The following is a 15,533-nucleotide window of genomic DNA, read 5'->3' on the forward strand; positions in this document are numbered from 1 at the left end:
CCACTGATTTGATGTATGACCAGTGACCTTTTTGGTGTTTTATTTTGCACTTTGTCAGTAATTGCTCTTCCCTGCTTCCCTAAAGCAGCTGGACATCCACAACGGGGAAACACTCAATGCTCCACAGAATTGCTCTACAGAAATCTAGTACTCGTGACAGCACAACAGCCACTTCTTTAATTTCACTGAATATCTCTTTTGAGTTTAATTTCCTTTATTTTTATAGCAAATTAACTGCAATATTGGCGTAATAGGTTCACCTTCAAGCACTCTGTTTGTCTGGGGGTGTGTTTATGTACTAATTTCCAGCTTCGGCCCAGGGGAAGTATTGTTCCTTCTCTCTGAAAGACAAGCTCTACAAGAGAATTATAAGCACCAATGCCATCTATTATGAGAAGAGCTTTTCGTGACTCAGCAGAACGCTGTCAAGGTCCCAATTAGCCCAGGTACAGTGAGATACTGCCCACTGAACACCAACTGTGTGCTGGCCCAGAAAAGGGGTGAAAGACAGAAATAAGGGCTTTGTGGGGCAATGAAAAGAAAGGCAGTGTTCTCTGTGCTGTGAGCTGTGCGCATGCTGCTACTGAAGCTGCAATATCTCTAGAGCAGTGTCATTGCCTAGGACATAGATTTGCATACTGGATCTTTAGAACTAGTGCTATAATTAAAACAAAAGCTGAAACCTCATATGCTGTACATTTTGAACAGCAGAATATATCATTTTTGCACCTAGAAAAATAGAAGGGAAGCCTTACAACCAGCTGCGTCCTGCACCGTGCTTCCTTGCACCATCCTTCACTCACAAAAGCATCTCATTGATCTCAAGGAGCTCAGCTGGAAGTGCAGCTTAGCAGTGGGCTTTTTGCAGGTCGTTCTCACTGTTTGTTTGGTGGTTGCTTTTTCCCCCTCCGTTTCTCCCCCAAAGCAGTTAGCGAGCCCACGGCTCCTCAGAGCTATCCCTACCATCTGCCAATGTGGGCTCAAAAGAACACTCTTCGGGGCCCTATCCAAGTTGTCGCCTCTGATTCAGATTCAGGGAAGTAATTGCTCTCGCTGTGCAGTCACTGCACAGAGTTTGGAGGCTGCAGAGCCATTTGGGACCCAATGCTGATATTTGTGCTCAACTTTGCTTGTGTGGGGTGCGATGTGAGCAGCCAGCCAGGCTGTTGCATTCACAGCATCCCTTTCTGCAGAGCTCTGGGATGGGATGCTTGCTTGTGTCCCTGCTCCTGCAGCAATCCATCTGGCGTACTTCTCACGATTTCTGCTGCAAATGATTGAAACCCCACTGTTTTTGTTGTTTTTCTTTTAAAGTAATTTTACCACATCTTTCTCAGCGATGTTTATTTTTTTAATTTATTTTTTGTCTTGTTTTTTTTTTCTCATTTATAAATGCATGTAAAACTTGAATTGAAATTGCAGTGCTGGAAATTCACCCCGTCCTGGTACGGGAATCCCCGGCATTCTGCATGTATTACCACAAACCTCACTCCGTGCCGCCTCGACACTTTCCCTGCACATCGTTTGCATTCAGAGCGTCCCTCCCTGCCTCTCAGCGCACGCCGAGCCCGTCCCGCTAACAAGGGCCGGCCCCCAGCTCGTACTTTTCCACTTTGACCCCGAAACGCGGATTTTCGGGACGTCACGGAAAGCCCCGCCTCGCAAAGGGGCGGTGACGTCACGCCCAGCTGCGCTCAGAGCCCCGTGACGTCACGCCGCGAGCTCCGAGCGGGGCGGGAGCCGAGGGGCCGCAGGTGGGCACGCGTGGGGCTCGAGCCGTAGCGTTGCGGCGGGCGGAGGCGGCGGCGGCGGCCCGGCCCGGCCCCGGGGCGGACTCAGTACCGGGCGGGGCGGACGCGGCGCTGTGGGCGTGCGGGAGCGGCGCGGCTCGGCTCGGAGCGGAGCGGCGGTCACCTCGCGGCTCTCCTCTCGCGGCGGCGACGATGCAGGCGGAGTCGGGAATCGTGCCGGACTTCGAGGTGGGAGAGGAGTTCCACGAGGAGCCCAAGACGTACTACGAGCTGAAGAGTCAGCCGCTTAAAAGCAGGTGGGCGGCGGCGGCCGGGCCGCGGAGGACGCGCTGTCCTGGCGTGGATCGGGGCCTGGGGGAAGGGAACGGGTTGGGAGCGGCTGCGATAAACGGCACCGGAGGGGAACGTCCTGCGGAGCAGCGTGTTAAAAGCAGCCATTGAGCCGGTGTTTCCTGCAAGAATGGCAGTTTTGTTCGGCCTGCGCGGGGCGGGCCCGTCCCCGCCGTGCCATTATGTAAAGGGCATTGTCGGCGGGGCACGGGGCCGGCTGCTCTGCACTGCTTTGCTCCGCACTGCTTTGCTTTGCTCCGCGCTGCACTGCACTGCGCGGTCCCGTCGAGTTCCACAGCCCCGGCCGGACGGGGACAAGCGCTGCGATGCGCTCCGTGCTTTGCGCTTTGGCTGCGCGGTCGCCGCAAGGTCTCGCGTTCCGGGCCGATCTCTTTCATTTGACTTTGAAAGCAGGTGTGTTGTGTGCGAGCGAGCGCTGGCGATTGGAAACTTTCGGCGGTGTGTCAGCTTCTTCCTGAAGTGTTTTTTTTTTTTTTTTCCCCGCAGATCCGCACTTTATTCTTACCCAAAGCGGCTATGTCGCTTAGATTTATTTTTTTTTCTTTTTAAGAGGAATAAAACCACACAGAGTTCTATTTCTTTTGGTGTATTACTGTGCCCGATTTCACTCGTGGTGCTGGAAGTGCCCCCAGATGCCCTGAGCCCTCCTGCTTTCTGTGTGTCTCCACTCTGAGCTCTGGGCCAGGAGTGAGCCCTCACCTCAGCACCAGGTTCTGCTATGGGTGGATCTCATTGCAGCCAGGGCTGTTAGCTTGCTTTCACAGTCACGGCTTGTGCTTCTGAACAATGCTCTGCGTCCGGCTGTGTGTGTAGCTGGAAAATGAATGGGAAGGTAAATATTAAAAACTGCTGGAGTGAAGTTGGATTGCGTTGTGTGTCAGACTGACTTCAGATGAATTCTTGATCGTGCTCTGAGTGCTGAAGAAACACGGCAGTTCATAGTGAAAGATGTGAAGGGTGCAGAGGAGGTGGACCTGCTGCTGTGGAGGCAGCTGGGGTGGTGTGGGGTCAGTGACCGTGTTGTAGCAGTCACCGTGCAGGTCACCAATTCACAGCTATCAGCCTGGATTGCAGCAGCCTCAGGGTCTGGCTGGTGTGCACTACAGTTTTGTCCCTTTGAGGTCATCTCCTCTGTAATCTGTAAGTTGTCTTGCACAAATGTTACAAGCACTCTTGGCTCTTGTGATGTGCTGCCTTGCTGTCACTTTGGGCTTTCCTGACTTTCCCCAGCACGTTGGCTGATGTGCTGACCTTGCTGTGTCACCTGCCTTGTATGCAGCTGTCACCTCCAGGTGAGTCCCAGCATCTCCTGGTCATGCTGGAGCTGAAGAGCCAAGGGTCCAGACATCCCTGCTAGGTCCATATGAACAAGGGCCAGACTGATGGAACCTGATAATGGGTGGCAGAAGTTGCTCACAAGCCTGCCTGCTTCATAGTGTGCAGATTATAATCTATGGGGATTTCAGTAGTCCTTCAGCACTGCTCAGGTCTGAACCAAGCCTGACGGGTGGTCGTTGGGGAATCCAGCATCACTGTGCTGCTTTCTTCTGTAATGCAGTCAGAGTAATAGCACAGCACTGGGTTCAAATGGTGTCATGATGGGGCTGTAGCCACAAAAACTGCTTTCTTACAGTCCTCTCTACAGCTTTACCCAATGGAGCAGGTGGAACAGAGGCAAGCACTGGTGTTAGGGGTTGGGGCTTAATAATGATCTGCTACTTTCCCTGTTGAGAACTGCTGATTTCCTAGCAACATTCAGGGCTTTCTCTGATGCTTTTTAACAATAAGAAGTGAGAAGCATCCTCAGCTTACTCACAGCACTGAAATTGTGAGTAGATAGAAAAAGGCACACCGCTCAGCAGTACATAGCAGTGCCAGTGGCTCTGATCCTAGAAGAAATGTTTTATTGGCACTTGAACTTGGTCCTGGCTGCCTCTTTTTCAGGTCTTGTTCACCTAGCATCCTCCCCAGTTGCTTGTTTTTTGGTGTATGACATCCAGCTCGATATTCCTTCTTGTTGATGTGCCGTCTCAGTTAGTCCATCCATATTTCATAATTCAAGTCTGCAATCCAAAGCTGCCAGGGGTCCAATAACAAAAGCTTTTTGCTGTAAATACTGTACGAAGTTAGGCCAAGCCACAACTGAATACTAGAGGCCAGGGAAAAATGTCAGCAAAAAGCTTTAATCACAAGGGACGAAAAGAAGTCATTGGACAAAGATGCATCATTTCCAACCACGTTTCCTAAGCTCTCCAGGTCTGTAAGAACCTAGCTTCTTCTACAAAGTGCTAGATACACTTAGGGTTCTCTGGAATTTGTTGTGGTTGAACATCTTTGAAAACTGAGATGATGGTTTGGTTTCTCCAGAGTGACTCCTCGCTGTGGGAGGAAACTGGATTTGAACTCATGTCTCAGTGGCTGGGCATGGTTTCCTTCCCCCTCTTCACATTTGTACTTCATTCCTCTGCTGCCTTATTTTTGGAGACCAATTTATGAGTACACACTCTTGAGTACATACGTGCCTGTGTAATGAGCAGGTAAATAAGGTTTCCTTTTTGGTGTAAGCAGTGCACAGTGAAATGGGTGGAGTTTTATTTTCAGACAATCAATTGAAGAAAGTAATCAGTGATTGCCAGAAGTAAACACAGATGTCACCTCTGCACGCAACCACCAGAACACAGTTACAGTACATCTGTCACAGTGCTAACGTGGTTTCTTTAAAACATTTGACTTGTTAAAGCTCTACTTTGGGTATCAAACTGGGATCTTCAAGGGAGGGCCTCACAGCCTGCTGCTGTTGCTTGCAGTTGCTGTAATATTTACTTTGTCCTCTTGCCTATTCTGTATGCTGTTACCACTTATTGACCCTGCTCCTGCCCTGTTCTGTACGCGTTTTCCTTTGGGTGGATATTGATTGGGTACCACTGAAGGCACAGCTTGACCCACTGAGGTGCACACAGTGCACTGAACTGACCCAAATATGGCCAAAAATAAAAAAAATAAAAAAAAAAAAAAAAAAGATTCAAATGCTCTGTTTTCTTGAGTCCCTGTAATGTGTGTGCATTGGTGTGAGCTGCCTCTGAAGTGCCAGGACATAATTATCAGCTGTTGTCATTTACTTCCTTGCTCTAAATAAAGCCACATACCTGCAGTTAGGTTGCTGCTGGTTGTGCTATTTTCTTTTACCCTTTTGCAGCCAGTTTATATTCAGACTGGTTTGGAACGATGGCAGCTACTGGAGTTATTTTTAGTGGGAAAAAATGATTAGGAAATGCTTTTAAGTTGTGTGTTAGTTGTAGAGGAAGCTTGTTCTTGCTTTATGAGCAATAGCATTGAGCTGTAGAGTTTGTCATTGCTGCGGCAGTGATGTAAGCTGTCGGTACCTTACTTCCATCTGCTTGTACCTCCCCTCTGCCCAGCTGGGATCCCCTGGAAAGCACTTCACTTGCTTCCTCCTGATACTGTGCTGAGCACTGAAGACCAAATTCAATAGCAGCTTTCCTTATAATGCCCTGTGTTTGTTGAGGAAACGTTAATGTAACCAGAGGCAAACGTTTCTGAGATGTGTGCTTACTGTGGAGCCCAACAGGACTCTTCTGAAGTGCCTCAATCTGCAGATGATCAAATTTAATTTTGCAAATGATCTTTGCAGCATGATTAAGTTTGAACTTGATTACATTGAGGCTTCTCAGCACTGAATTTGTGCTTTACTGGGGGTAGTCTTCATAGCACTGCTATTTACAGATCTTATTTGAGTGTTTTATATTCTGGTTAGGTTCTGCAATGCAGTTTGTTCAGGCTACTGCTTACATCTGTTCCAGTTGTGCAAGAAGTGGAAAATAGACTTTATTTAGAACTGGTCACATGTGCTCCCATCCAGGAACTGTGTCTCAGCATGCTTAAAAAAATAAAAATGTATCTTGGAGGAACAGATTTTAAAAGTTCCTGAGATATTTTTCAGACTGTTATGAGGATCGTTATGTATTTTAAACTGAAAGGTAACAATGTCTGAGTTGGACGTGGTATGAAGCTCGTGTTGGCTGAAGGCAATGGTAAGGGCAGTGGGAGCAGAGCTGAGCTGGAGGTCTGTGTCTTTGAAATGTCTTCTGTGGTGTTTCTGTGAGTCAGTAATCCCACCTTTGTTCTGCACCTCACATTCTCTTCATTCGAAGGAAGCCCTGTTAGCCAAATATTCTTGTATTCTCTTACTTTTGAAAACGGACTTGAAAGGAAAGGCTGTAATTGGCGTCTCTGTTGTGTAAACATATGGAGACAATAAGAAGTTGCACAGAAAAATGGTATTTCTTTTGTATTAGGAGCTGGTACTGATCTGTGTAACAGAGCATTTTCCATTGTGAAAGATTCCTGTGACCTTTTCTCTTTAGAGGAGCTCTCTCTGCTATTTGCAGTAGGCCTTTGCTGTTTAGCACGGAAACAGAAATAGCCCATGAAATTCTGTTCAGCATTTGCTTTGATAGGAGCTATTAAACGTTACCTTTTCACTTCCCCAGCTTGCTTTTCTCAGGAGAACTGTGCTTGGCTGCCAAGCTCATCATGCAGCACGCAGATATTTTGGGATGGAGCTGACTACACTGACTCTGCACCTTTGGGCAGATGCATTTATCAATCTATTGGCTGCATTCGTTGTGCACACTCTACATGAAGTAAATCCGTGCCTCACTGCTGAGCCTCCCTTGCTGGCTAAGACTGATTTCGACAACCCAGGTTACAACTGGAATTGGTCTATTCTTCCATTTTTCATTCTGTGCTGTGTGTTTGTATGTTGCACTCTTTGTGATGGTCTCAGAGGGCTGTTCCAGAACTGTTGGTGGCAGTGTGACCAACTCCTGCTGCACTGTGTGATCAGGATCTAGAAGAAGAGAGTGAAAGACACCCTTGGATGCATTATCTTACTAACAAATTTTTCCCATCTGTACACTGCAGGATTAGACGTTTAATAGGAAGAAATCAGTACAGCTGTTAAAAATGAGGGTACAGGAGACAACCCCTGTTTCTTTTCGTGTTCCCTAACGAGCCACTTTGAGATGCTGGGAGTGAAATGAGAATCTTCTGTTTACTTTTCTGCTAAAATTGAAATTGCACGCTGACTGCTAATTGTCTTTGGAGCACAGTCTGCCATTTCAGCTCCGGGAACAAAATGAGAGTCCAGCTTTCATTAAGCTGCTCGGGCCCTTGGCCATTATTGTCTGTCTCTTTCTATTTAAGATTCTAAAAGTTTTTAAAATATATTATGGTAGTGTTTGTTCTTGATAAAATTTATTGTCTTTTCCTATCATTTTTGCTGGATCAAAGATGATGTGATGAGGCAGGGTAGCCTGGCAGATCTTGCTGTACTGTTAACTACTACATCCCTATATATTATACTGGTTACTGTTTTGCTGCTGGGAAGCACGAGGCAGCTACTGATTTGCATATAATTTCACACTTCATTTCATTTGGGGGGGAGAACAGCTTAGGAAAAAAGCATCATATTCTAGACTCACGATAAAATAATGCTATTGCTTCACCTGCAGCAGCTGTAAAGTGCTGCTGCTGATTTGAGCTTCAGGACCTAAACAGTGCATTCCCTATGAGGGCTGCAGTGTGCCCTCAGCCTTTGTGCCTAGGGATGGCAAGAGGCACAGCTTTGTGTGCCTTCTCAAAGCACTCTGTCCTGGTAATGTTGGCCACAGTGTCACCTTGTGACTCACAGGAGCCTGGCTGTTGATGTCTATGGGCTTCATCTGAAAGTAAGGATTTTAAAGAGGCCGTTCTTCCAGCATGGCATAGGTATTGCTGCTCCACGTGAAAGAGTTGTGAACGTGGATAAGAAAGGCTTAGAATGCAACTGCTAGTTAATACTTCAACCACTAACAGTGTGCTTGGATGACGCTCGCTTTTTCTGGTAGCATCTCTGCTGCAAGGGCTGCTGTTGTGTTTGTGCTAGCAGCTCTCTGCTCAGCATGCAGCCATGGCCGGGTGGGTTGTGCTTTTTCCTTCAGTGCTTGGTGGTTCTGAGCGACTAACATGCAGCCCCTTGCCCTGCCCTGCTGCCAGCAGCTGCTGCGAGGACCGGCCAGGCAGGTTGAGGGCAGAAATGTGTTGCTGCTGTATATAATTACAGCTTCCAGCGTCAGCCAGCAGGGCTGCTCGCTGCGATGATTGGTGCCTGTACTGCTATGTAAAGCAGAATGCGAGCTTAATGCCGGGTTTGGGCTACTATTTTAATATTGTAATTAGCAGCCTTTAGCAGTAAACAAGTTTTTTTTTTTTTTAAATCAGTTCCATGAAGATTATGCTTTCACAATTTAAGCAGACGTGCGTTTGCAGACGTGGGGAGTTTGTTTCGGGAACTGTGTATTACTTGGAGGAGAAGAGCATTAAGGACAAACAAATACCCTGTTTCTTTTTCTTTTTTCTATACCCAGTGTATTTTGGGCTTGGTTTTGGGCAGCTGGAGGGTGATCCTGTAGTCACTATTCAATGAGGATGTTTCAGCTAAGAACAACTGACACATTTGAGGCAATGTGGCAATCTCTTGGATTCATCCTTTTAAATGCTTCCCAAAAAAACGTGAGCTAGTTTCACAGGTATGTTCTGTTTCCCTTCGTGGCTGATCTTTGGGCACAAAATGAACTTAAATCTCTCTCAAGCTGCTGCTTTCATTGGTTGCTGTGCGTCAGGTTGGATATTAGGAAGAATTTCTTCTCAGAGTGGTGAGGCACTGGCATAGTGGTGGGATCAGCATCTCTGGAGGTGTCCAGGAAAAAGGTGGATGTGGCACTGAGGGATGTGTCAGTGGCTGTGGTGGAGGTGCATTGGCGTTGGATTAGGTGATCTCAGTGGCCTTTCCCCCCTTAGTGATCCTATTATCAGTAGACTTGTGTGGCTTGTTAGGCTGAACCAGCCTGGCTTTCTCCACCTACTGGCTGCAAAGAGTGAAGAGACAAGAGGGCTGAAGTTGTAGGGAGCAGGAAGGTTTGTATCTGCTCAGAATTTCATCGGTGTGCATGCAAGGGTGACGTGCATGGTTTGGCCTGCTGTTCCATTAAATGATTTACTTGAGATGAATTTGAAGAGAAAAGGACTTTGCATGGGGGAAAATTAGTGTTTTGGGTATATGGAAAGATGCTAATCAGCTTTGAGATATTTTAAGTGCTGGAGGCTTGCCAAGTTGATGCGTCTCTAAGCATTAGGCCAATAAGAGGTACCGTAGTTTCAAAGTGTGGATGCTATGACACCATTCCTCTTCTTCAGCACAAAGTGCTATGCAAAGAGTAGAAACCTGGCAGGGCAGGGATTTTGGGATCAGAGAAACCAGAGGAGTAACGAGAAAAAGAAGTGGGAACCACTGGAATGTTCTGAATGAGGGATGCTTCAGAGAATGGAGAAAGGGATGATTAACGATCTTTACTAATCTTACTCCCAACCATCCTGTTGTAACATGTAAACACATACAGAAAATAGGAGTTACTGTGATTCTTTCCGGGCTAGAAGAAGGCAGCTAAAAGGCTTGGGATGGAGCTAACTCAACTGTAAGCTGCTTCAGGGTGAGGAAATGGGAGCAGACACTTGGAGCTGCCAGACACTGAGAGGTGAGGAGTGGGGGCAGGAGGGGGCTGTGGTCCTGGAGCTTCACGCTGCCAAGCTGAGATAGTGCCGGGAGCTGAAAGGGGATGGTTGAGAGATCTGGAGTGGGAGAGCCAGGCTCAGCCTTTGTGTATGTTCATTGCTTCTTTTCAGGATTCTTTGAGGTTTCTCTAAATAAAGAAGGAGAGTTTGTGTAAAGCAAGATTTATTTTGGAAGTGCTTTTTCTGGACGTGACCCTGCATGGTGATAAAAAACAAGGCTGTAAAGTCAGAGTAGCAGTACGGAGGGAGAGGGCACAAAGCAACCCCTTCCTTCTTACAGTGCCTGTGTACTTCACTCTAAATAAATAAGTTACAACCTCGGGGTGTGAAATCAGAGATGAGATATGCCAACGTGCAAGAGGGAGATGATCTTACAGAGAAGCAAAGGGAGAAACTTGCTCTGGGCTGCTAGGAGCACAGAGAAGCGTGAGGCCTCTACAGTGTGTCTCTTGGGATGCCATTAACTATTGTTTGGGTTTCTGCTCTGCAATCTTTGTTTGTACCAAATATTTACAGTTTTAGCAAGCTCATCCCGGACATCAGTTTGCCTAGTGAAGGAATGGGCACGGTTATGAGTTGTGGGGATTTCTTGTTTATTTATTGCTGCTGTAAGACAAATGTCACTGTCTGATATTCTGCCCTTGGAGAAGGCACAGTGTAAATCTGTTAAGCTGCTCCTTTGTTTGTTAGTTTTGTGCATAATGAGTTTGGAATTTAAGATTAGTGGTGTGCTGTGTAACTGCTTATTTTGTGACCTCATCCTCCCGTTCTGCTTGCCTGCTTGTCCACCTGTCACATCCTGTTGGGCACCTAGGGCTATGTGCCTTTGGTTTTGCATTGCATCATCTCATTTTTGTGTGTTCTGCACCTTAGTGGAATTGGGGGGGGGGGGGGGGGAGAAGGCAACAAAAAAATAACAACCAAAAAAGAACAAAACCCCCCCTGCAAAACCAACAGAAAATACACCCATGTGAAGTGGGTGTTTATATTCATTACAGAATGTGTGGGGAAAATGTGGCTTCAGGGAACCATGGAGTGGTTTGTGCTGGAAGGGAACTTTCAGAATCACCCAGTCTGGTCCCTGTGCTCCAGGCAGAGACATCTCTCATCAGATCTGGCTGTCGGTCTCACCAAACCTCAGTCAGCCAGTGGGGGATGTAAGGATATATACTGCAGACAACCAGTGAGCCATGGCTTTTTCAACGTGTGTCTTCAACAGGAGCTGCTCCATTTTGCCTTGTGTAATGTTCATTGGGCTGGTAGGAGCTGGAGTGGCTTAGGACCACAGTGAGCATCCACCTGGGATTGTTCTCATCCTGCTTCAGAAAATGACTTTTTTGGAGTGGAGCAGCTCTACCAGGAAGCATGGAGGATGTGCTCACAAATTAGATCTTTTTCAGCCCCATCTGTTCCTTAAAGGCTGTTAGCCAAGTTTCAGCAATTGGGGTCACAGCTTGAAGTACAGGGAGCTGCGTGAGCCCTGAGTGGTGATGTTTGCAGCACAGGCAGTGGGATGAAGGCAAGACATTCCTAGAGTTATGGGAAGCAGAGGGGTTAGCAAGGGGTGAGGAAACTAACTCTGAAATTGGTGATTGAAGGGCTTCTCTTAGTGGTATGTATTAGTAGAGAAGAATATGAGGAGTGAAGGCACATACAGGTCACTTCTTGAAAGCACTTCACCTTTTAGGAATGTGCAATAGTGTGTAGTGCAGCAGGAGAAGCCAGAACCTGTAGAAGCGGGTAATTTCCAAGGAGTGAAGTGAGCAAGGCGGGAGATAGACCATAATCTTGTTCTGTCACAGACTTGTTTTTTTTTTTTTAATTTAGCTTGTTGCACAATTTACAGTTTCAATCTAATTGCAAAACTATTCTGCAAGTGATAATTTGGTTCCCAGCTAACACAGCTTTTGTATTTACCACACAAAGTGGTCCCTGGAGCTGCCGGCCCTACTGATGCTGGGGCTGGGCTGACTGTTTTGTGTGTCACAGAGATCTGCATGGAACCTTTGTCCCTTTGGATCATCTGGGAGGTAGCGGCGCTGCCTCGTGGTGATGCTGCAGGCAGAAATGTCAATCTTGGAATGAAGTTCTGCTGTTGGATTTGAGTGATTTCGGGTGCTGTCGTACCATTACCCGATGCGTGTTTCACATCTGTCATTTAATACCTTTGCACTGAAGAAGACCAGGTTTATGAAGTAACACGATGTAGAAAGTCACGGTATCTGTTTTTGTTATTGTTTCCAGTGTTTTTATTATTTATTACTGTGTTTACTTCTTTCTTGTGGCAAGGACTCTCCCATCTCTTGAAATCCCAATTTTGCAATCGCTATTCCCTGTATTGAAGCGCTTCAGTATCAGGCTGTGCTTTTGGGAAGTGCTAAATTTGGCTGCTTGCAGACTCATCCCAAGTACAGAAGACGTTCAGTAGGCGCCGTTTGACTTCATGCATTGCTATCAGGAACACTTGGCTTTGGGAGCTCTGATGGAAATGTAGTTCCTATCTTCTATATAGGAGAAATCAGTGATGAAATTAGAAACTGCATGCATTTGGTGAGATTTTAGTAGCCTGCAGAGCACCCTTTGCAGCAGAAAGATGGGTGCTCTGGAACTGCAAGATGGTACTGATTGTATTGCATTTCTGCTGGAACAAAAATATAACTGGTTCAGCATTTGCACGTTCCACTTGTGCATTGTTTTCGCTTTATTTTGTGCATTTAGAGAATGCTGTGCTCGGCAAACTGCTGCTTTAGTATTTTCTGTGGAATGGAAACCATCTGGATAATTTAACGGAATTTTATCTAAGGTCTTGGTAACAGGCTCTGTTCTGTTTCTTGGCATCTTGCTTGATGAAGATGAGAATTCGAGTTAAAATTCAATAAGTTAAGTAAGGGCTGGTTTATGACCTGGAATTTTAGAAGCAACTTCTGCTTATTTGAAATCTTAAAGGTATTCAACATATTAAAATGCTATGCGGTCTCTCCCAAAAGCGTTTTCCCTGAGCAAATGCCTCCTGTAAGGCTTTTTCTTTCTTTCCCTAATGTACTTTGAATCTTTTGTGTAGTGGGACTTGCAAGTTAGGAAAGTGTTCAGCATTTGTGCTGCGGCTGCTTTGAAAGAGAGCTGTCATAAGCGCATGCTAAAGTTAAGCATATGCTTAAAGGCTTTTCTTAATTAAAGTGCAGTTCAGAAAAACCCTTCCATGTCTTCTTTATTTCAGACTCCGAATTAAATCAATTGGCTTTGTACTCATAGGTTTAAACTTGTTGCAGCCCTCGGGTAACAAATATGTTGGAGTCCCCCACCCCTGATCCAGCAAACCTGTAGTGCAGGAGCTGTGCTGCTGTGCTGAGGTTTCAACACATGGCTTAAAAATGGTGTTGGATTGGAAGATGAGTTTTCAGTGTATGGCAGGTTAAATCCAATGGACTTCTGAGCCTGACACCATGATTTGGTGTATTCCACTTCCATGTGTAAGAAGGAGAAGTAAGGAATCATCCTAGGTAAAGATAAATGCATTATCTTTGTGACATGAGATGCTCAACAGGAAGACCACCATCAGTCAGACTTTTTTTTCCCTACAGAAAGAGTTAAGCACCCGTTTAGTTTCTGATGTCCTGATGATAACATTGGCTTGTGTTATTTAATTTTATTTTGAGTGAGATGAAGGGAAGAGATAACATTCTCAGCGTTGGTAGGTTGTAGGCGTTGGTGGGGAGAGGCAGTTAGATTTGCCTAAATGGTGATGAATGATTCTTTGAATGCTTTGTGTGCCCATGATATTGACACATTCTGGTATGGGGTTCATCCAGTAGAAGGAGCATTTTGTGACTGCAGCATTCTGAATGGGAGCTTTGCTGCTGGCCTACTCTCAGATCTCATATGGAAAGGTTCTGCATGTTTGGAATAGAGCTATTTTCAAGAGTCGTCAGATTTTCCTGGTGGCTGGAGGAGTCATTTCATCGAGTCCAGCTTGGAGCCACGTCTTGTTGGCATTGGGTTCTTCCAAAGGTGGAGACCTCACGGCTTCTCTAGGGAGCCTGTTCCAGCATTTGTACACACACAGGCTATAGAACTGGTATATGTTTATTTATTTTTGCTTCACTTGTGCCTAACTCAGATAGAAACTACTTGTTGAATTTTCTATTGCTGTGTTGAACTTTGTAGTGCTGTATGTTTGAAGGGGCAGAACCATTTCACCTCAGTTGTGCTGTTTCAGCTTTGCTTTTGTAAGCTGGACAAGGGGAGTTATTTCTTAATCTAAACTGTTGCATTTGGTCATTCAACCAAGCCGTTGTCCAGGCATTGGTAGGGTGGGCAATCCTTGTACCCTTTGCCTCACCTTGGAGTGGCTTCCTTGTTTTGACTCCATCTTAGTTGGTTCTTCAATGTGTTGTTCTCCTACATGGCAGAGCTGCAAAGCATGCAATGAGCACTTCAGCTTTGATGCAGAGGTGTCCAGTGCACAGAGCTGTGCCTCAGTGCTGTTTGTGCAAAGCTCCTGACAGATGCTCATCGCCTGTGATGTTATCAGCACTGCTTAACATGTGTAATAATAATTCCACAAGGCTGTTGACTAAAACATTTCAGCTCTTTGATGCACCAGCACTAACTTGTCTGTTATGAATTCATATATGAAGTTAAAATTGCTTTTAAAATAGTAAACATGAACTTTGGCTGTTTCTTGCTTAAGGGATAATTCTAGAATGTGTTCTTCAGTGCCTTTTGTAACATGGAACTGCTTCTGTGTTCCTCAGAACAGCCTACAAGCTTTGTTCAACAAATAACACATGCAATTGAGTATCTTGACTGTTCTGGCTTTGGTTATCCTGTGTGAAACTATCCAGGGCTACATTTTAGTGTTTGGTGCCTTGCTTTTGGCAGCTTAGGGAACAGCAAACTGGAGAGCTTGCAGAAATTAAGTGCAAATCTTTAACAGGGCTGTTGATCATAAATAAGAGCCGGGTGCTGCACCATGCCATTGCAGTCTTTGCTTGGTATCAGAGCAGTGAATGTGTGCTGACTGTAAAGGCTCCAGTTAGTGCTGTATTGTCAGGCTCTGGCATGTTTTGGTAACTGTAGTTGACTGGGAATAGCAGAACATGGAGCATGGAAAATAAACCATGTTTATTGCTCCAGTTTTTGTTCCTTCTGCATTTCCAGTAACTGTTGAGAAATGAGCAGAAAATTCAGGGTGGGTGTTTTCCCAGAGCACCACATTCTGGGGGAGAGGGCTGATGTCTTTGTGCTGCTTAGAAGCTCTGAGGCAAGCTGAGACCCTGAGCTGGGTGGGCTCAGTCCTTGTGTGAGCTGCTGCTTAGTGAAGCTGTCTGGGCAGTTTAACTCTGCAGTACTGAACTTCAATTAAGTTGTCAGGTGTAGCATTGCTTTAGGCGTTAATAGAGTTTTACTCTCACTTAAAAATCTGGTTTAGTAATTAACCTCCATGTTATTCTGAAGTTCAGAAGTCGTTTGTTTAGTGCAGCAAATCTAGTGCCGTGTGAATTAAAACATGGAAGATGTTCAGTAATGAGAAATGGAAACAGGGAAGTGCAGAAATTGGATTATATGCAGTTTACAGGGAACTGTGCTAGATGCCCAGTTCTTAATCAAGAGTTTAATTCTGAAGGCACTGCTTCGCTTCTGCATTTGGATAGTTGAGGAATATTCTGTTTTATATAGGAACTGAATAATGGATTTCACTTGTTGCACACTGACTTGTAGTTGCACTCAGTCAATGGTGCAGCTTTTTCTGCAGTGTGCTTTTGGGTGACAGCACAGTTGCCAGGAGGTGCAGTGTGT

The 15,533-nt window shown here is 45.8% G+C and overlaps 1 protein-coding gene across 4 annotated transcripts in view; it reads left to right on the top strand.

Moving 5' to 3' along the window:
* The first annotated feature begins 1,800 nt into the window (after positions 1-1,800).
* MITF (melanocyte inducing transcription factor) overlaps positions 1,801-15,533 on the top strand; it is an 88,499-nt gene continuing 74,766 nt past the window's right edge. Inside the window, exon 1 of one of the 4 annotated variants that reach the window (XM_048956959.1) lies at positions 1,801-2,047. In XM_048956959.1, coding sequence (XP_048812916.1) covers positions 1,944-2,047 — 104 coding nt within the window. In that variant the 5' untranslated portion in view covers positions 1,801-1,943. The remainder of the gene's footprint in view (positions 2,048-15,533) is intronic. The other 3 variants (XM_048956962.1, XM_048956961.1, XM_048956963.1) reach the window with 3 other exon arrangements.

This window comes from Lagopus muta, chromosome 11 (genome assembly GCF_023343835.1).
Source record: "Lagopus muta isolate bLagMut1 chromosome 11, bLagMut1 primary, whole genome shotgun sequence".
In the NCBI taxonomy this organism is placed as follows: domain Eukaryota; kingdom Metazoa; phylum Chordata; class Aves; order Galliformes; family Phasianidae; genus Lagopus; species Lagopus muta.